Source organism: Xenopus laevis, chromosome 2S (assembly GCF_017654675.1).
Source record: "Xenopus laevis strain J_2021 chromosome 2S, Xenopus_laevis_v10.1, whole genome shotgun sequence".
Taxonomy (NCBI): domain Eukaryota; kingdom Metazoa; phylum Chordata; class Amphibia; order Anura; family Pipidae; genus Xenopus; species Xenopus laevis.
The window spans coordinates 8300866-8321952 of NC_054374.1; the positions used below are offsets into that span (position 1 = coordinate 8300866).

The window sequence follows — 21087 nt, forward strand, 5'->3', positions numbered from 1 at the left end:
AGATTTCCATATCTTAAGTCTGCTAAAAATGAACTTAAACATTAATTAAACCCAATAGGATTTTTTTTTGCCTCAAATAAGGATTCATTATGTCTTATTTGGAATCAAGTACAAGACACTGTCTTACTATTATTATGAAAAAGGAAAGAATTTTTTTATGGGAAATGCCCATTCTGTAATTCAGAGCTGTCTGGACAACAGATTTCTGTACAGTAGATCCCATACCTGTATATTCTAGTAAGTGGATTGTGATCCTCCTACCTAAACCCTGGCTGCTCACATTAAGGGGCAGATTTATCAAGGGTCGAATTTCGAAGTAAAAAATACTTTGAAATTCAACCATTGAATTAAAATACTTCAACTTCGATTCGAGGATTTTACACCGCCATCGAACGATCGTAGAAAAATCGTTCGATTGAACGATTTTAGCGTACGATCGAACGATTTTACTTCGATGTGTGAAGACTTAGAAAAATGCATTAGAAGGTCCCAATAGGCTAACATAGCACTTCGGCAGATTTAATTTGACGAACTATTGAAGTCGAAGTTTATATAAAGAGACAGTACTTCGATTATCGAATAGTCAAACTATTTTACTTCGAATCGAATTCGAAATAAAGTCGTAGTATCCTATCCAAAAAATTACTTGTTTTTACTTAGAAAATTCCCTCGAATTCTCTTCGACTCTTGATAAATCTGCCCCTGATATTATTTTATAGAGGAAAAAAGAATTGAAATGGTTATGACTAAAAATAAGAGTTCGGTTGTGCGTTTGTGTGTGTTTCTCTTCTTACGTAATCCATTCCAGTTGTGCAACGTTGATTATATCAATCAATACCATAAATCATGCCCTCGCCCCCATTCCACCACTAATGCAGGATAACAGAGCGGGGTCTGCCAGTGACCTCTCAACCAATCACAGAGTCCCACTCATTTCCTGGTGTCACTCTTGTAACGGCTAACCCTAACCCCGGCCTGTCCGTTTCGTCTGGGGTGCAATGACTGATGATACTGTAGAGACAAATGTCAAGGGAAACCGCTCTCATAATGTCTCTCAGTAGTTCTCCTGGCATTCATTTTTTGCGGCATGGAAAGTAGGAGGCTGTTTTAGACCTAGTTAGAAAGATAAATAATCTCTAATAGGAGCACTGTGTTAATATTTGTGCTATGATGATGTTATCCCACTTAGTCTCCCAATTGGACTGCATCATATGCTTCACTTGCATAAATAAATGCCAGATTTCCCCCCAGCCTTAATTGATGTGAATTCATGGGGCCCTTAGCAACGAGCAATGAGGAAATTCTTCCAAATTATTTTCGAAGAAAAAAATGTATATTTGTGCTGTGACTCAAAGCCTTTTTTTCCCTCGTTTAATTTTGAAGGCTTTTGGCCTGCCTTTAACAGGTTTTGCTTAAAAAAAGAAAGATCGTTAAGTGGAAGATTTCTGTGGCGCTTTTGGAGAGTGTCCGAAGAGAGAAGATGGCAAGCAGCTGATCAAGCAAAGCAGGTCTTCTTAGAAAATATGATTTATTTATTTTTGCCATTTAGTGAACTTGATGGAGAATAACTTCATTTCGAATTACGCGAGCGTTACAAATATGTTACAGGGAGAGAATTAAGTAGAAGCCTCCGCTCAATAAGGCACACGTGTTCAGTCATCTCAGTTCAGCCGTATGGGTGAATTTGTAGTTGCACAGTTGTGTTTATTTAATAACATGGTTGCATATATGGCAACATCTTATTGCTGAGCAGGTTAATACAGAAAGTAATGATGTCCATGATGTGTCATGGTGTTGTCAGTTTCACTGCTTAGTAGGGATGCACCGAATCGGGATTCTGGCTTTTTCACAGGATTTCGGATTCGTCCGAATCCTTCTGCCCAGCAGAACCGAATGTGAATTTGCATATGAAAATTAGGGGAGGGAAATTGTGTGACTTTTTGTCACAAAACAAGGAAGAACAAATGTTTTCCCCTTCCCACCCCCTAATTTGCATATACAAATATGGTTCGGTATTCACCCGAATCTTTCGCAAAGGATTCAGGTGTTCGGCCGAATCCAAAATAGTGGATTCAGTGCATCCTTACTGCTTAGTGACCAGTGGTAAAACAATACTATATGCATGTACTAGCTGTGTTATGCACCTTGTGCTGGATTTAAGATCTGGTGCAAGGTGCATACCACATCTTACATGGGCACATGAAGGACCTGTTTTTAAAGGAAAAGGAAAGTCTTTGTGCACTTGGGGGTGCCAAATGTTAGGCACCCCCAAGTGATTGTATTGACTTACCTGAAACCCTGGGTCGGATCTCCTAAACTGAAAACTGCACCGTCCCGCGGTTATACCAGTGAGCACCACGGAGTGATCCTCTTCCAGCTTCTTCTTGCTTCAAATTTCCCGGGGCAAACGCATGCGCAGTTGAACGAAATAGCCGACTTTTTAGTTTAAGTTTGGCTTTTCGTTCTACTGCGTATGCGCAGCCGCACAAAGAAAACGGAAGTGGATCACTCTGTGGTGCTCACTGGTATAACCCCGGGCCGGTGCAGTTTTCTGCTGATAGGAGCACCAGCCCGGGTTTCAGGTAAGTCAATACAATCACTTGGGGGTGCCTATCAACAGCCTTTCCTTCTCAGTTAAAGGAGAACTAAATAATAAAATAGAAATGGGTAGAAATGTTGTATTTTATATACCAAAATTACTACACCAGGCTAAAGTTTCAAAATCTCAATAACAGCTGTGCTTCAAGCCTTCAAAGTTGCACACAGGAGCTCCCCATTTTGGGTTTTGTTAGGAATGTCCATGACACTGCACATACTTAGTGTGCTCTGGGCAGCTAAGTTTAGGGGTTGTAAAATTAGGTTCATGTGTCCTAGGAGCTAATGCTAAAGGGATAATTATTCTATATGTGTAGTATATTGCGAGTCAGTCCCTAAGCTCTAATAAGTGACAGCAGCTGAAAGCATGTGCTCTAAAGTCAGCAGAAAACAATATGGTGAACTCCTGGAGGACATCATCAAATTCATAGATTCAACTGCTAAAGGGCCGTGTTTGCCTTGTGATGCTACAGAATCTCAAAACATAATGTGAAGCATTTTTAGCTCTCCTAAAGTTCTCCTTTAATACCTACAGGTATTAAAGCAGGTGTCACATACAGAGTTCCTTGTGTCCCCTTATGCTCCTCCGTTTGTGCATTCAGAATTAAACATAAAGATATAGGGGTGTTTAATGGGCCACCCACGCCTGCCCCCTTTCTGTAAGTAGCACTGCACACAGAATGAGAACAGATCGTTGTGCTCTAGAAACAAGGTATTGGTCACATTGCCACATTTTTTTCCTCTTAATAAGATTCCACTGCCATATTAGGCATTACGATGAAGGCACATGGAAGTTTATCTTTTTCTTAAAGGACAAGGAAAGGCAAAAAAATAAGATCCCATTTTTACTTTCTTTAATGAAAAAGAAACCTATCTCCAATATAGTTTAATTAAAAAATGTGTACCGTTTTTATAAGAAACCTGACTGTATGCAGTGAAATTCTCCCTTCATTTACTGCGGTGGATAGGAATTGTCAGACGGTCCCTAACTGCTCTGCAGGGAAACAATCATACTTATGAACAGCAGGGGGAGCCCCCGCCTTACTTCCCAGCCGTGCAGAACTCAAGCAGCTTTGTTTATGACAATCCCTAAGCAGCCCAGACCACACTGAGCATGTGCACAGTCTTAGTCTTGCAAAGATGTATAACAAAGTTACAAGATGTTGACCACCTGTGGCCAACTTTGAAAGCATAAATTATTTTGTGATTAGGCTTGTGGTGCAGTAAGTTCATGTTTATGTTTTGTATACAAAATACAGCATTTCTAGCCTTATTCTATTTTAGACTTTCCTTGTCCTTTAAGAACTAAGATTTGCTACAGAACTAGCAATGATAATGAAACGTTAGACTCTCAGATATTACACCAAAAAATAAAAATGAACTTCGTCAATGTTACCACAACAAATACACGTTCCATTTCAAAATTTAATTTGTGTAAAAATATTACATTAAATGCATTTAATACAAGTGCAGATAAAATATATACTCCATATTGGTATTGTAAAAGAAAAGAGATGGGTGTATTGTGAATGCACACCTGGATATCCTAAACAAACAAAAAACTAAAAGTCTTTTCCATGTTTTATAGAGAGTTTTCACAAATCTCTTCATGAAAAAATGTATACGGGTGCAAAATGTGGGGAATCGGGTAAGAGTGTCAGTGGGAGATGGGTCAGATATTCATGCTACTTACTGTAATTTGTGATTGCCGTGATTGTGGAGTAGTTGTTGGTGTTATAGTAATACTGCTTGTAATTTTATTAGTAGGTTTGTTCAGTGTTCCATTAGTTAGTGAGTGCCTTTTCTCTTGCACTGGAGTAAAAGGGCTGGTGGGTCTTCCTAAATGAATGTGTATTTTATTGTCTTCAGTAGTTATGACACTGGATGTGGAACTAGAACTGTTGGACCTTTGAAACTGCCAACCAGTTTGTTTGTCTGGAGATACACGAAATACAGCATGTGTTCCGCTTATTTCCATTGGCTCTGGTGAAAGCACGCGATCTGGAGAACTTGAGGAACTGGTGAATGCCAGCACCTGAATGGGGGACATAGTTCTGTCTGGTGTTATAGAACCATTAGAGTCAGGGCTTCTCGGCCTTACAAAGGAAGTCCTTGAAAAATTTGGCATCGCTTGATCTGGGCTCACATAGCCATCAATGACTCTGGATTTTATTGGTGCTATGGAGCCATTCTGTATAATGGTTATCCTTTGTTTTGGAGTTCCGCAGTTAGGTATTACAGCCGTACTTGTAAAAGAGTGTGGGCTCTCCGAAGTAGGACTTGTTATTTCAAGGGTTGCAGTATTTTGCCCATGGTCTGGTGTCACTTTGATATGTAAAGGCTGTCCAGGTGTATGGGTTAGAACCATGTCCCCTGGATGTATATAGTTCCCATTCTGTTTTAAGTGCCCTTTTCCATTTTGGGACTGATCCTGATGAGCTTTTATCCATGGCGATCTGGGTTTTCTATTGTTATTGAAAGTGTTGCCATAAGAGGAGTTGCATTTATAAGCCACAGTTGAGTCTTCATCATTTGTATCATCATCCTCATTATCGCTTTCTTGGTAAAGCTGACCATTTATAACTGCACGCTCCAAAGGAACAAGGCTTTTGTAGTCAGGCAGTCCATTATCTGGTGGATCTGTCTGCACCTCTTTGGAGAAAACCTGAAAATCCGAAATGCGCCTGCCGTTTAGACTGGGTCTTAGGCTCTTGCTAAAGCGTCTATACCTTTCCAGCTCCTTTGAGAGATTTTCCATTTCTTTCGTCAGTTCCTTATTTCTATTTTCCTGCTGATTAAGTTTCCTTTGAAGAATGGAATGATCTCCCTTTAAGCGACAGATGGTGTCTTCTGTTTTCATGTAGTCATGTATCTTCTCTTTCAAGGCATTGACCTCTCTTGAAAGGTGACCTGATTTTGATTCTTCCTCTTTGAGCTTCGCATGCAGCATTTTTTCCTGGAAAGTTCCCGATTTTTCAGCTAGTCTATAGTTTGCCAGTTCCATTTTTACCACTTCCAGTTCTTCAGAAAACATTTTTGCTTTCTGCTGTTCGTTATAATATCTCTTCTCGAGAGATTCAAACTCATCCTCTGTTTTCATGAGGTCGTCTTCCATGGCTTTCATCTGTTTAAGCGAGTGCTTTAATCTTTCAACTTCTTGCGTGAGCTCGCGGATTTTGTTGTTTTCTTGGTGCAATGCTTCAGATGGTTTGCTGTCTTGTTTTAGTTTGTTTTTGAGATACTCCTTTTCAATTAGCTCAAGTGACTGTAGTTTCTTTTTTAGGACTGTGACTTTTGACATGAGGTCATTTGCTTTTTCTTCCTGTGATTTCAGTTTATTTTTCAGTTCATCGTTTTCTTTTATGATACTGTGCATTTTCTCTTGCAGTTCTGCTTTTGACTTTAGAGACTTTTTGCTCTCGTCGATCAGTTTTTCAGTAACGGACGTGACTTTATTTTGCTCAAGCTGAAGGTGGCTACTAGTCGACTTTAGCTTTTCTTCAGTTTGCTTAATTTTTTCAGTCAGTGTTTTGCGTTCTTCCACTAGCATCACGGTCAAGGTTTTAAGTTTCGTTAGGTCCTCTTTCAGGATGTTTTCTGTTTTCTCTAGTTTCAATTCAGTGACCTCTAGCTCCCTGATTCGGACTTTTAAGCTTTCCACCTCATTACTCAGCTGTTTTGTGCTGCTACGTTCCTTTTCTAAGGAAGATTTGATAGAAAAACATTCTTGTTTACTTTTGTTAAATGCATCCTCTAGTTTCTCTAGCTCTGTAATTCTTTTATTGAGTTTATCGACCTCAACCCTTAGGCCCTTGCTTTGCGCAGATTCTTTTTCTAATTTTTTGTTCAGATCTTTGCACTGTGTTTCCATCTTATTAAGCTCTTCATCTTTCCCTTCCATTTCTAGCAAACGTTTTCTCAGCTCCTCTACTTCTGCCATGAGACTGGAGTTGCCGCATTCCCCCTTGCTCATTTTCTCCCGTAGATCGCAAAGTTCTTCCTCGGCTTTGCGTAGTGTCTTGTTTGTTTCCTCGAGTTCATCGATTTGCCTGCTAAGAGAAGCTAATTTTAACCGTAGCTGGCGATTTTGAGTTTCTTCACTGGTTAGTTTTGCCATTATGCCTTCTTGCTCTTGGAAAAACCTGTTGGCTTGAGATTCCAGCTCTGCCTCCAACCTGTTTGCTTTTCTCTCTTCTTCTTCTGCTTTTACTTCCACTATGGCCAGTTTTTCCTGTGCTTGCTGGGAGGCTGATGTTAGTTCTTGGATTTTGGCACTTCGCTGATTTAACTGCTCAGTTAACCGCTCTTGCTCATCAACCACAATTAAAGCAAATGATTTCAACTTGGTGAGCTCATCCCTGAGTTTGGTTATTTTTATGTGGTTCTCTTTTTCTTTTTTTGATTGATAAGCTGTTTCTTGTTCAATCAGCTTTTTCAATCTGAAAAAAAAAAAATGAAATGTTAAAGGTTGTTCCTTGACCCAGGGTCATTCACATTTACGGTCAAGCTGATTTGTATGTGGAAATCAAAAAACACACTGGGAAGCAAATATATTGTATTAGCATGGCTATTGGCACATTCTCATTACTTTTGCTTCTCATTTTGAGATATTTCATTTTGCTTAATAAAAATTTGCTATTTTTTGAGCTACATATTGGCGTTCTAACTCTGCAGTGGCTCAATTATTACTTATCATAAAGCAAAATGTGCAACTACCCCCCATTTGTTTTGTAATGTCTGGAATTTCTCAAGCACACGTTATTCCATGACTTATGGATGTGTTGTTGAATTGCATTGGGATGTAAGTACAAGAGGAAAAGAGCTTGTGAAAGGCTGAGACACCAAGAACCATTCCAGAGGTGTAGAAAATGAGATCTTTTATCAAAGTAGAGAATTAAGGGGGGTGATCTTCCTTGAAATATAACTTAAATTGCTACCATAAGGCGAGATGCTTCTTGAATTTGCCAGAAACATAAATAGTATGGTGAATACCACCAAATAGATGTCCCAAGCACAACAGTAGCAATAACAAAACAGTTATGTTTATTTCTTTCCATACCTACAATACATGGTATTTTTCAGGTAATGAATGTGCTGTGTATTCCAGTAGCAGAATCTACTTTCTTGTTTTGTACATTTGTTTATGACAAAACACCCAAGTTCACGTGGTATAAATGACTTTATTCCTCCTGAAGTTTGGAGTTATACTGCCATTTATGAGTCTTTTAAGAGCTACAGCAGTAAGCATTCTTTTTTCCTTTTACTAACATTTAGTTCCCCTTAGCCCCTTTTATTGATTACTGAACATTATATATGTGTGTGTGTGTGTTTTATATATATATATATATATATATATATATATATATCTTGTTTTTATGATAATATTATTATTATTATTATTATTATACATTTTATTATATTGTACAGTAATATAATTCTAATATATTTATTTTACATATATTAAGAGCTCTTTAACATTTGCATTAACAAATACAAAAACATGTTTGCCAAGTTCTTGGGAATGTTGAACAGTTGATGCAGATATCACAGTAGAAATTACTCTGCATCTTAAATGCTCTTTTTCTAAAATATAGATGTTAAGGCAGAGCCCACTACATGTGATCAGTTGGACAGCACTGCCATTAAGTATATGCAATACAGGTATTGGACTTGTTATCCAGAATGCTCAGGACTTCAAGTTTTCCTGATAAGGAATCATTCCGTAATTTGGATCTCCATATCTTAGGACTGTTTAAAAACATTTAAATATGAAATAAACCCTATAGTTTTGTTTTGCATCTAATAAGGATTAATTCTATTTTGGCTGGGATCAATTACAAGGTACTTTTTTATTGCTACAGAGAAAAAGGAAATTATTTAAAAAATTTGAACTATTTCATTATAGTGGAGTCTATGGGAGATGGCCTTCCTATTATTAGAGCTTTTTGGATAACAAATCTTACACCCGTAAAAGACATTTATGAAACTTTTAACAGTTCATATACTAAACATACTATGACAGTTCTATAGCCATCAAAAGAGGGGCAAGGATTTTGGAGCCAGTTTACAAATGATTGGTATTTTTTTTTGACTGTGCAGCAATAATACTGATTATTTGAGATTTAACCATTTCTTTTCCGTATGGAAAGGAAAGACAATGGTAATTCACTAACAGTCGAAGTAACGTCCAGGGCGACAAACGCTGGCAAAGTTGTGCTAGCGTTACTTCGGCAAAGAAAAGCGAAGTTGCGCTAGCGTTGGCTAATTTGCATACACCGGAAAGTTAAAGTTGAATGGACGTATATGTTGCAGCAAATATATTGCATTACATAAACCCAGGGAACCTTAAAAAAATAAAATTGAGAAAAGAGTTGTTATAATGCCCTACACATGAGCCCAGTGTATCGTTTATGTGCCATATTTTAGGAAATGTAGGGGGGGAACCCGGGTACCCGAAAAATTTTTTACGGACTTTTGTAGCCTATCCCAAAAAAGACGCTGGCGTTTTTTTGGGACTTTTTCAACAAAAAAATTGAGGAAGTCATATACACTCTATTGTACTTTGCTTGGTCTGAGCTGGCGAAGGCAAGTCTGGCACAAAAGCTAACGCTCAGTAAAATATTATTGAATTTGCGCAGTTAGGTCCGTTCGCCAGAGCAAAAATTCACCTGGCATTAGAGTGCGAAGTTGCGCTAGAGTCTATCTCCTTCTCTAGCGAAGTTACGCCTGTGCCCGTTAGTTAATCGGTGAAGTACCCAAATGTAGGGATGTTGCGGACTGTTCGCCCGCGAACTAATTCGCGCGAACATCGACCGTTCGCGTCCGCCGAATGTTCGCGAACGTCGCGCGATGTTCGCCAATTTGGGTTCGCCTTAGCTGGCGCTTATTTTTGCCCTCTCACCCCAGAGCAGCAGATACATGGCAGCCAATCAGGAAGCTCTCCCTCCTGGACCACCCCCACACCTGCTGGACCACTCCCCTTCCATATATAAACTGAAGCCCTGCAGCGTTTTTTCATTCTGCCTGTGTGTGCTTGGAAGAGCTAGTGTAGGGAGAGAGCTGTTAGTGATTTGAGGGACAGTTGATAGTAAGTTTGCTGGCTAGTAATCTACTTGATACTGCTCTGTATTGGAGGGACAGAAGTCTGCAGGGATTTGAGGGACATTTTAGGTTAGTTAGCTTTGCTGGCTAGTAATCTACCTTCTACTGCAGTGCTCTGTATGTAGCTGCTGTGGGCACTGCTTCTGATCTCATCTGCTGACTGCTGTAATAACCCAATAGTCCTTGTAAGGACTGCTTTTATTTTCTTTTTTGTTTTTTTACTTTGCTACTATAAGAGCCCAGTGCTATTAGTCTAGCTGTGTTGGGGAGTGGGACTGGTGTGCTGCTCCTCCTAGTAGTTCACCACTTCCAGCACCAACCAGAGTCCAAATTGTTACAAAGTATCTTATTTGCACCTGTTAGCTGTTCTGAGCTCTCTGCCAAAAGCTAATTAAGTTAGAAACTGGTTTTTTTCTGGCTGTTCAGTTCAGAGAAAAGAGGGACTGGTGTGCTGCTCCTCCTAGTAGTTCACCACTACCAGCACCAACCAGAGTCAAAATTGTTACAAAGTATCTTATTTGCACCTGTTAGCTGTTCTGAGCTCTCTGCCAAAAGCCAATTAAGTTAGAAACTGTTTTTTTTCTGGCTGTTCAGTGCAGAGAAAAGAGGGACTTTCCAGTACAAAAGAGGGACAGGGGGTTGAGTGGTCAAAAGAGGGACAGTTGGCAGGTATGCAAGTGCCACCTAGCTGTGTGAGCTTTTTCACATTCTGTCTAAATAACAATAATAATTCCGTGTCCATAAACATCACCTGAGTGATGTTTTTACAGCAGCAATAATATATTCCGTATCCACTACTGTATACGTTGCCCTTGCAGGCATTGTTTGCCCAGTCTTTAACCAAGTGCTACCTAGCTGTGTGAGCTTTTTCACATTCCGTGTCCAGAAACATCACCTGAGTGACGTAGTGTGATTTCTGTCCTTTACAGCACAAAACGCAGTGCTGTGTCAACAATGGATTTTTCAGATACATTTTTGCCCTTGATCCCCCTCTGGCATGCCACTGTCCAGGTCGTTGCACCCTTTAAACAACTTTAAAATCATTTTTCTGGCCAGAAATGTCTTTTCTAGCTTTTAAAATTCGCCTTCCCATTGAAGTCTATGGGGTTCGCGACGTTCGCGAACCGTTCGCATTTTTGGACGCATGTTCGCGAACATTTTTTCCGCCGTTCGCTACATCCCTACCCAAATGACGTCACGCTGACTAATTTTCACCAGCGTTAGTCACTTCGCCCTTTAGTAAATTTGCCTCTCTACATGCAGAATTTGTGCAAAAGGCAGTTATTTTGTTTGATTTTGTTTGTACTGAAATCAGTTATTTGAGTGAGCTCTAATACATCTGCTAGGAAAGGAAGCCCCCCTATAAGATATATTGGATCTAACTGTCAATGAATATCTGACACCCAACTGCTGAATGAAGAGAGAATGAAGAGAAACTGATGCTGAGAGAGGGATAGTGAAGATAAACTTGATTATTTCAGAAACTTATATAAAATGTTCGTGATAGTTCCCCTTTAACAATAATGAAACCCGTGGGAGCGTGACATTTCAGATGCTGAGCTCATGCGTGTAAAGAACAACCATACGCTTTCCATATCCAGGCTCGGCGAAATTGCTCCGGAGCACATATGATGTCAGGGAGCTGAACTTCCTTCCATAAGCTCTGGCTTAACCACAGTTTCTTAAGGCTTTGCCAATTAAGAAAGTCATTTAATAATGCTTTCAGGCCACGCTGGCCTTGGTTGATATTTATTGTTTTGTACAGTGTTTACTAACGTAACCGTATAAACATTGTGGCTCTGCTTGCAAGGGCTTGGTGGAAACGAATCCTGCACATCTAAAGTCTCCACTGGAATATAAGACTAAACACACGCAGCCAAGCATTCAGCCAAACAGGAGATATTCGGTCATATACATAGAATGCAGTGTATGACTCCAAGTTTGACATTTCCCTTCAAATGATCTGTGAAAAGATTTGCCATGCCTAAGTGCATTACTCCCTCTAGTACCGAGCTGCTTCCAACCCAACGACTCAGGCAAGGTGGAGGCACTTTCTAGCCGTATGTTAAAACTCTCCTTTTAGGGTTTATTATTGTTTGTAGGCAAATAGTGATGGGCGAATTCCCGCGATTCACCGCTCTCTCTGTTTGTTTAGGATAGCAGCGGCCATATTAGCTTGGCGTGACATCACTTCCTGCCTGAGTCTCTCCCTGTCTCACTTATAGCTCTAGGCTCAGATTACAGCAGGGAGGGGAGGAGGGAGGGGGAGATTGCAAACTGAGCATGCTCAAGCCCTAGCCCTGGAGGTTAAAGATGAAAACAGGAAGTCTGATACAGAAGCCCATGAGTACACAATAGAAGGAAAGAAATGCTGTGTTTCTTTTAACAGGGGACTCAAAGCAGCATTACTTTGAGGGTTTACTGGTGTATTTTTAAAGACCTTTCTGATAAAGCTTACTTAGTTTTAGCCTTTCCTTCTCCTTTAAAGGAAAACTATACCCCCAAAATGAATACTCGAGTTTATATCAACCTAAGTTGCATATTAGATAATCTTACCAAACTGGTATATATTTAAGTAAATATTTCCCTTTTACATCTCTTGTCTTGAATCACCATTTCGTGAGGGTCTGTATGCTGCCTCAGAGATCACCTGACCAGCAATACTGCAGCTCTAACTGTAGCAGGAAGAGATCACCTGACCAGAATACTGCAACTCTGACTGTAACAGGAAGAGATCACCTGACCAGAAATACTGCAGCTCTAAATGTAACAGGAAGAGATCACCTGACCAGAAATACTGCAGCTCTAACTGTAACAGGAAGAGATCAGCTGACCAGAAATACTGCAGCTCTAACTGTAACAGGGAGAGATCGCCTGACCAGAAATACTGCAACTCTAACTGTAACAGGAAGAGATCACCTGACCAGAAATACTGCAGCTCTAACTGTAACAGGAAGAGATCACCTGACCAGAAATACTGCAGCTCTAACTGTAACAGGAAGAAGTGTGGAAGCAAAAGACCCAACTCTGGCTGTTAATTGGCTCGTGTGACCTAACATGTATGTTTTGTTTGTGTGCACCGTGAATCATACAATCATATTTTTTAAAATAGCAATTTTCTATTTAGGATTACCCAATGGCACATACTACTAAAAAAGTATATTATTTTGAAAATGATTTATTTACTTGAAGCAGGGTTTTACATATGAGCTGTTTTATGTTAAATATTTATATAGAGACTTACATTGTTCAGGGGGTATAGTTATCCTTTAAATCTCTAACCAGATGTTTAGCTGAAACTAGAAGGACAGAATTTCTACGGATATTTTGGGACCAGCCACACAACACACAATCTGTTTCTTAGTAGACTTGCTATTGTAGGCCAGCCAGTCATTTAGATCAGACAGTCCTCTTTTTTTTTTGTCTTTCTTCCTTGGTCAGACTCAAATGGTGTCATCCAAATTCTGTTTTGATGATGTAATTTGATTTAAACCCACATGTGGCACACAACTGTACATCAGCCAGAGCACCACCTGGGTTCCATCAATGTTCTACTTACAGTAATGTGAATACTGTGCATGTCCTCATCTCTGTTTCATCTGGACATACAAAGAGCTGCTATAGATAACCCATCTTATTCGGAAGCCCCTCTCGCTCAGCACAGCAGACTTAACTAACCCATCACTCGGCGGTTACTAAATCACTTCTTTGTCCACCATGGTTGCAAAATACAGACTTTTTTTTTAAAGTAACACAGACTGCTCTTTAAGTGAGCTTGAGCTTTTTTCTCTCTCTCAATATCTGACTTCAATAGCATTTTGTAGTCAAAGCAATTGATTGTATTCCTCATAATGTCCTTAAAGGAGAAGGAAAGCTACCAAAGCAGTTTATTTCCAATAGATTAGCCACAATAGTGCAAGCTATAACACTATATTTATTCTACAGAATGCTTTACCATACCAGCTCTAGAAGCTCTCTGTTTGTTTAGGATAGCAGCTGCCATATAAGCTTGGTGTGACATCACTTCCTGCCTGAGTCTCTCCCTGCTCACTCATAGCTCTGGGCTCAGATTACAGCAGAGAGGGGGAAAGGAAGGAAGGAAGGGAGAAGCGAAGAGAGATGAGCAAACTGAGCATGCTCAAGCCCTAGCCCTGGAGGTTTAAGCTGAAACAGGAAGTCTGATACAGAAGCCCATGAGTACACAATAGAAATAAAGAAATGTGGTGTTTCTTTTGACAGAGGACTCAGAGCAGCATTACTTTGAGGGTTTACTGGTGTATTTATATAGACCTTTCTTATAACGCTTACTTAACTTTAGCCTTTCCTTCTACTTTAAGAGGATAGCAGGTCATTTTGACCTCTGATTATTGTTGGAACGGAACTACACAAGGAAGTTTGCTGGGTTTGCATTTTTAAAACAGAGGCCCAGATGCAACACAGGGTTTAGATTCAACTGTTCAGTAGAATATTATGTACATGCATATGGCGCAGTGGATAGCATTGCTGCCTTGCACTGCTGAGTTCATAGGTTTGATTCTAGCCATGGCACTAAATGTCAAGATCTTTAAAGGGGTGGTTCACCTTCATAATGAAAAACATATATGGCATTATCTCTTATGCTTATCCAGAAAACCCTGAGACCTGGGCTTTTCTTTATAAGGGGGGTCTTTCCGGCTTGCCATGTTTTGGACTGAGGGGGACTAAGACATGGGGTCGGAAATGCTGATTGCGGTTAACTGGGAATTAGTGAGTTGAGTATCTCCAAAACCATTTATTTTCAGTAATGCATATATATATTGGAAAAATGCAGAGAAGCCATATCTACATTTTATCATGAAGGTGAACCACCCCTTTAATAATAATAATAGTAATAATAATAATAATAATAATAATAATAATAATACATTTATGTATGATATGAGTCGGAGCAGCCATGTCTCAGATCAATCACGGCAGCAGTGGGAATAGCAGTCGTTCTGTCAAGGTAATGGCGCTCTACAGATGTGAAGTATAAGAAGAAATGGTGCAATAACTGCTGAGTTTTTACAAAATATTTACTTTAAAATATGCACCTTTCATATACTTAAAGGGGTGGTTCACCTTTAAGTTATCTTTTAATATGTCATAGAATGGCCAATTCTAAGCAACTTTTTGACTGGTCTTCATTATTTATTTTTTATAGTTTTAGAATTATTTCCCTTTTCTTTCTGACTTTTTCCAGCTTTCAAATGACCCCGTCTAAAAAACAAATGCTCTGTAAGGCTACACATTTATTATTATTGCTACATTTTATCACTCATCTGTCTATTCAGGCCTCTCCTATTCATATTCCAGTCTCTTATTCAAATCAATGTGTGGTTACTAGAGTAATTTGAACCCTAGCAACCAGATTGCAAACTGGAGAGCTACTGAATAAAAATCTAAATAACTCAAAATCCACAATTTATAAAAAAAATTAAACCCAATTGCAAATTGTCTCAGAATATCACTAAAAGTTAACTCAAATGTGAACAATCCCTTTAAAGGGGAAGTAAAGTCTAAAACAGAATAAGGCTAGAAATGCTGTATTTTGTAAACTAAACATAAACTTACTGCACCACAAGCCTAATCAAACAAATGATTTATGCTTTCAAAGTTGGCCACAGGGGGTCACCATCTTGTAACTTTGTTATACATCTTTGCAAGACTAAGACTGTGCACATGCTCAGTGTGGTCTGGGCTGCTTAGGGATCGTCATAAATTATCAAAACAGCACAAGTCAAATAATAACTGCCAGAAGCCGATACAGCAAGACTGATTAATAATCAGAATATACAGACTGCACTGAGTCCTGTGTTGTCATGTAATCTAATGTGGATTTTATAGTTTTTGTATTGTTTAATATAAACTTTCTCCAACTCTGCAGAAAAAGTGGCTGCAGCAAAATAATCCTCCAATCCCAGTTTATCTGTTTAAATCTGGCTCCATGATCTTTGTCCCTGCAGCTGGAGTTGGAAACAGTAAAGAGGATATAAAGAAAAATATAAAATCCAATACAAATCTCTACACAGTCACTGACTGCTCTACAGGGAAACAAACAAAGCTGCTTGAGTTCTGCATGGCTGGAAAGTAAGTCGGGGGCTCCCCCTGCTGTTCATAAGTTTGATTGTTTCCCTGCAGAGCAGTTAGGGACCGTCTGACAATTCCTATCCTCAGCAGTAAATGAAGGGAGAATTTCACTGCAGACACATTCATTTTTTATATGTATCTCCAATATTTATTAATATTGGAGATAGGTTTCTTTTTCATTAAAGAAAGTAAAATTTGGATTTTATTTTTTTGCCTTTACATGCCCTTTAAGTGCCATTTTTATTTTGGGGGGGAGGAGGGTACAATGCCAAACAAAGTATTGTTTGTCCCTTTATAATGAATTCTAGCAAATGTTAAAATGATGTTTGTTATTGTTGGTTTTAGTTACATACATAGGAGTTAGTATGTAGTATTTAGTATATATTTATATATATTAATGTAAAGACGGGTAATCTAACATTCTCCTTTGGGAATGAACATCCAGGATTTGCTATTGCTGACAAGCTTTCTGTTAAGTAGACAGTTCAGCTCATGTTAAGATTTCATTTTAAATGTACCGTGGCCTTGTGGTTTGTTCTGCACTCCTTTAACTTTCATATCGATATAGTTCAAATTCCAATCATACAGCCAGACTAGACTGCTGTTTATAACGGAAGAAAGTTGAAGCAGCGGCAGGACAATGTGAAAGCGCAATTCTCATTGTGGGCAGAGCATTCTTGTTGCTTCCACACAATGGCTTATTTAACAGTTACAGGTATTGTTTCCGTTATCCAGAAACCTGTTATCCACAAATTACGAGAAGGCCGTCTCCCATAGACTCCATTTTAATTTAATAATTCAAATTTTTTTAATGATTTCCTTTTTCCCTGTAATAAAAAGTATCTTGATCCCAATGAAGATATAATCAATCCTTATAGGAGGCAAAACAGTCCTGTTGAGTTCAATTCATTTCTAAATTAAGTTTTAGTAGACTTAGGGCCTTATTTATCAAAATCCGAATTTTTCTGATTATTTTAATAAAAAGTCAGACCAAACGAGAATCCACGATTGGACCTTATTTATTAATCGGGGACAAACATAAGAAAATCGAGTGGAGTTTTTTCACCAATTGCTCGATTTTTTTTTTCTGGCGTTTTCCCGAAAAGCCCGAATTTTTAGGATTTTATTCCCAAAATTCCGACATTTTTGGGCTAATTCCAGCGCAGACCACATAAACTTCCAAATAGTATAGGGACCTCTCCCATTGACTTGCATGCAACCTGCATGCATGCCAGATTTTTGGATTCTGACTTTTTCCATCCTCGGGGTATAATAAATCTTGAAAAATTTGAGGTTTCAGATTTTATAGTTAAAAAAACTCAAATTCTTTAATAAAGGTATGGGGATCCAAATTACAGAAACATCCCTTATCCAAAAAAAAAAAGGTCTCAGGTCCTAGGCATTCTGGATAACAGGTCACATACCTGTAGAAAACTGGCTTGCTCTAGTTCTGGTATTGTAGCCATTAAGCAATAAACAAGGTCTATCGTTTGAGAGCAAATATCTATCTGATTGTTTGCTGTCTGTTTCTTGACTGGAGCAAACTTTGCCCTTGTTATCATAATAATATGGGGCAGATTTATCAAAGGTAGAGTTTCGAAGTACAAAAAAACTTCGAAATTCGACCATCGAATTAAAAAACGCCGAATAAAAATCGTTCGAACGATTTTAGCGATCGATCGAAGGATTTTTATTCGATGTGTACAGACTTAGAAAAATGTTGTAGAAGGTCCCCAAAGGCTAGCACTTCGGCAGGTTTAATTCGGCGAAGTATTAAAGTCGAAGTTTTTTTTAAAGAGACAGTGCTTCGATTATCGAATGGACGGCTATTCGAACGATTTTTACTTCGAATCGAAGTCGAAGTAAATTCGAAGTCGTAGTGTCCTATTCGATGGCTGAAGTATCCAAAAAATTGCTTTGAATTTGAATTTTTTTTACTTCGAATTCACTTCGACCCTTAGTAAATCTGCCCCTATGTGTTCAGTGATTAAAGGGCAATGGTACCCGTCGCAATTTGTCGCACGTGGGAAATTGATCGTCCCATGAGAAACAAATCTCCTGAAACCATCTTGCCGTCCAGATTCATTGGAATGACTACATGTACAGTGCTTTACAGCTTTTCTACTGGGTCCGGGCTTTTCCCGACACCCACACCTGTCGCCACCCGCCCCCAGCCCGACTTCCGGGTCTCTTTTATAGATCCGCCAATGACGTCACAAAAGGGGCAGGACGAGAGTGACATCTTTTCTTGTGCCATTGCCCAAAGGGCAACTTTTATTATTGGATTTTTATTATCATTTTTGAGCTAATAAATAGCGTGCTACCTCAACCCAACTACTTGACCATGCTTTATGTTAATAGAGAATTTGAAATTGTTCAAAGTCGTGCTGGAATGAGCCAGTTAGAGCAGGGGAAATCCGTCAACACATGGGCAAAATATTTATAAAAATATCACTAACGTATATGAAAAAGTAGAAGGATCTCTAGTCTGCAACACTCCAGATGCTGCAAAACTATAAATCCCAGGGCTCCTTGTAATTTGTAGATCTAAAACGTCTGCAGGGCCAGAACTTGCCCAAACTCCAATTTTTTTTTTTTTTTTTTTTTTTTGCTTTCATAGAGCAATGGATTTTTTTTTCTTTTAAATTGAATGTGCTTTTTCAAGCAGCCTGGGGAATCCTCGTACCCTGAACACTTCATGTTCTGTATAAAAGGCAGTTCAGTCTGCAAGGTGTGCCAGGAAAAACAGCCTTCCCTGCTGCTAATAAAGAAAATTGCTCGTTTTCAACAGTTCGATGTTTTTGTCAGTGTGAAAAATGAACCTTTACAAATGGTTTTCCTTCAGCTTGAGCTCTAACCTTACCGATGGGTTTCCGTCTCCCATAAGTGAGTACAAACATGGGCCCAACCTGCTTCCCTCATGCACCTGGTTGCAAGGCCTTTATTGTCTGTATAGTTTAAATGGGAACTATCGCGAAAATGAACATTTAGGGGCTGATTCACTAAGGGTCGAATATCGAGGGTTAATTAACCCTCGATATTCGACTGGGAATTGAAATCCTTCGACTTCGAATATCGAAGTCGAAGGATTTAGCGCAAATAGTGCGATCGTACGATCGAAGGATTATTCCTTCGATCGAACGATAAAATCCTTCGAATTGAACGATTCGAAGGATTTAAATAAAACGATCGAAGGAATATCCTTCGATCAAAAAAAGTTAGGACCTTCCCCATAGGCTAACATTGACTTCGGTAGCTTTTAGATGGCGAACTAGGGGGTCGAAGTTTTTTTTAAAGAGACAGTACTTCGACTATCGAATGGTCGAATAGTCGAATGATTTTTACTTCGAATCCTTCGATTCGAAGTCGTAGTCGAAGGTCGAAGTAGCCCATTCGATGGTCGAAGTAGCCCAAAAAATACTTCGAAATTCCAAGTTTTTTTACTTCGAATCCTTCACTCGAAGTTAGTGAATCGGCCCCTTAATATAAGCTTCATCATAATGAAATAAGAAGTTATATATATATAAATATAATTCATTAAAAATTCGGGATTGTATCTGAAATAATCAAGTTTATATTCATTATTCCTCTCTCAGCATCTGTTTCTCTTCATTCTCTCTTCATGCAGCAGTTGGGTGTCAGATATTCATTGACAGTTAGATCCAATATATCTTATAGGGGGGCTCCTTTTGCCTAGCAGATGTATTAGAGCTCACTCTATTAAACTCACCAGACATCATGGGGTATATTTATCAAAGAGTGAAGTTAGAGTCCGCTATAGTGAAATTCCGCCACTCTCCATTCATTTCTATGGGATATTGAAAGGCTTATTTATCAAACGGTGCACTTTCAATTTCACCCATTGATAAATACTCTTTTTAAAATGACATAGAAATGAATGGCGAGTGACAGAATTTGACTCTAGAGGACTTTTTGATAAATATACCCCCATGTCTCTCTACATGCAGGACTTGTGCAAAAGGCAGTTATTTTGTTTGTACTGGAATCAGTTATTTGAGTGAGCTCTAATTCACCTGCTAGGAAAGGAAGCCCCCCTATAAGATATATTGGATGATGGAGCTTATATTAAATTTTCATTTTTGGGATAGTTCCCCTTGAAATATATGTCCTGGGATAGACAAAGTCAGCATAGGCCTGTGTGCAAGAGCCCCCTTATTTATTTTCTAAAGCTGCCATATGCAGGTGTAGGTTTGGCTCAGCTAAGTGGGGAGTTTAAATCACAGTGTGAGCTGAATATTTATAGATATATATTTTATAATTAAATCACTAAGGGGCCCCTGTATTCTGGGGGAGCCCTCTGCAGTAAATCAGACTGTGGGTTTGTGCCGTTATCATCTAATGCCATTCCCTTCCTGCATGTTTTCTTAGGATGTAGTACAGCTACACACCTCCCAACATTTTGTAAATAAAAAGAGGTCCAAAAAAGTTGCCGCATGTAGCGAAATTGTTTTTGGCCACACCCATTTTGTGGCCACACCCCCTAATTACCATGTTCATTTTACAAAATTTGGCAGGTTATGAAAGTTTGAATTTATTTCTGTGTTTTTTTTCCTAATCAAGGTGAATTGCCCTTTAAGCTGCGAGTCTAACTTTTCCCAAGGGACCTGTTATCTTATATTGTTACAATTACTTATTTGCTTATCTCAAAATTGTTACAAAAGTATCTTATCTGCTGCTGTGGCTGTTCTGGGCTCTCTGCCAATTAAGTTTTATGGGTGTTATGGGTGTTCAGTGCAGAGAAAGTCTGGGCTTTCCAGTACAAATGAGGGACTACGGGTTGAGCTGTCAAAAGAGGGACTGTCCCTCTAAAAATGGGAAAGTTGGGAGGTATGCAACCATGGGACCTGGGGTTTTCTGGATTCATTAATGGGCAGATTTATCAAAGGTTGAATTTCGAATTTATATGAATTCATTTTTTTACTGTAATAAATTTGAATATACTCGCAACTCGAATGCAAGGTTATTTAAGGAAAACTTGAACTTCTAAAACTCGAACGAATTTGACTAAACTCAAATGGAGTTTTTTCTCGAATGAAAAAAACTCGAATGTCAGGAAGGCTATTAATATCTTTAAATGGGTCACTGGACCTCTGCCATTGAATTCTACGTGAACTCGGCCGCTTTTATTTGGCGAATAGTCAAATTCCAATTGTTCCCAGGGTCAAGGTATGATAAATCTCAAATTCGATCTCAAGTTTGGATTGTTCCGAACTCGAATTTTTGGGTTTTGACCACAAATCCAACTCGAAAATTTGAATTCAA

General features: G+C 38.9%; 1 protein-coding gene across 2 annotated transcripts in view; it reads right to left on the bottom strand.

The window, feature by feature from the left end:
* Window positions 1-21087, bottom strand: part of LOC108709197 (filamin A-interacting protein 1-like) — a 138300-nt gene that overhangs the window by 10531 nt on the left and 106682 nt on the right. For both annotated transcript variants that reach the window (XM_018248828.2, XM_018248829.2), the window contains one exon: window positions 4289-7034. In XM_018248828.2, coding sequence (XP_018104317.1) covers window positions 4289-7034 — 2746 coding nt within the window. The remainder of the gene's footprint in view (window positions 1-4288; window positions 7035-21087) is intronic.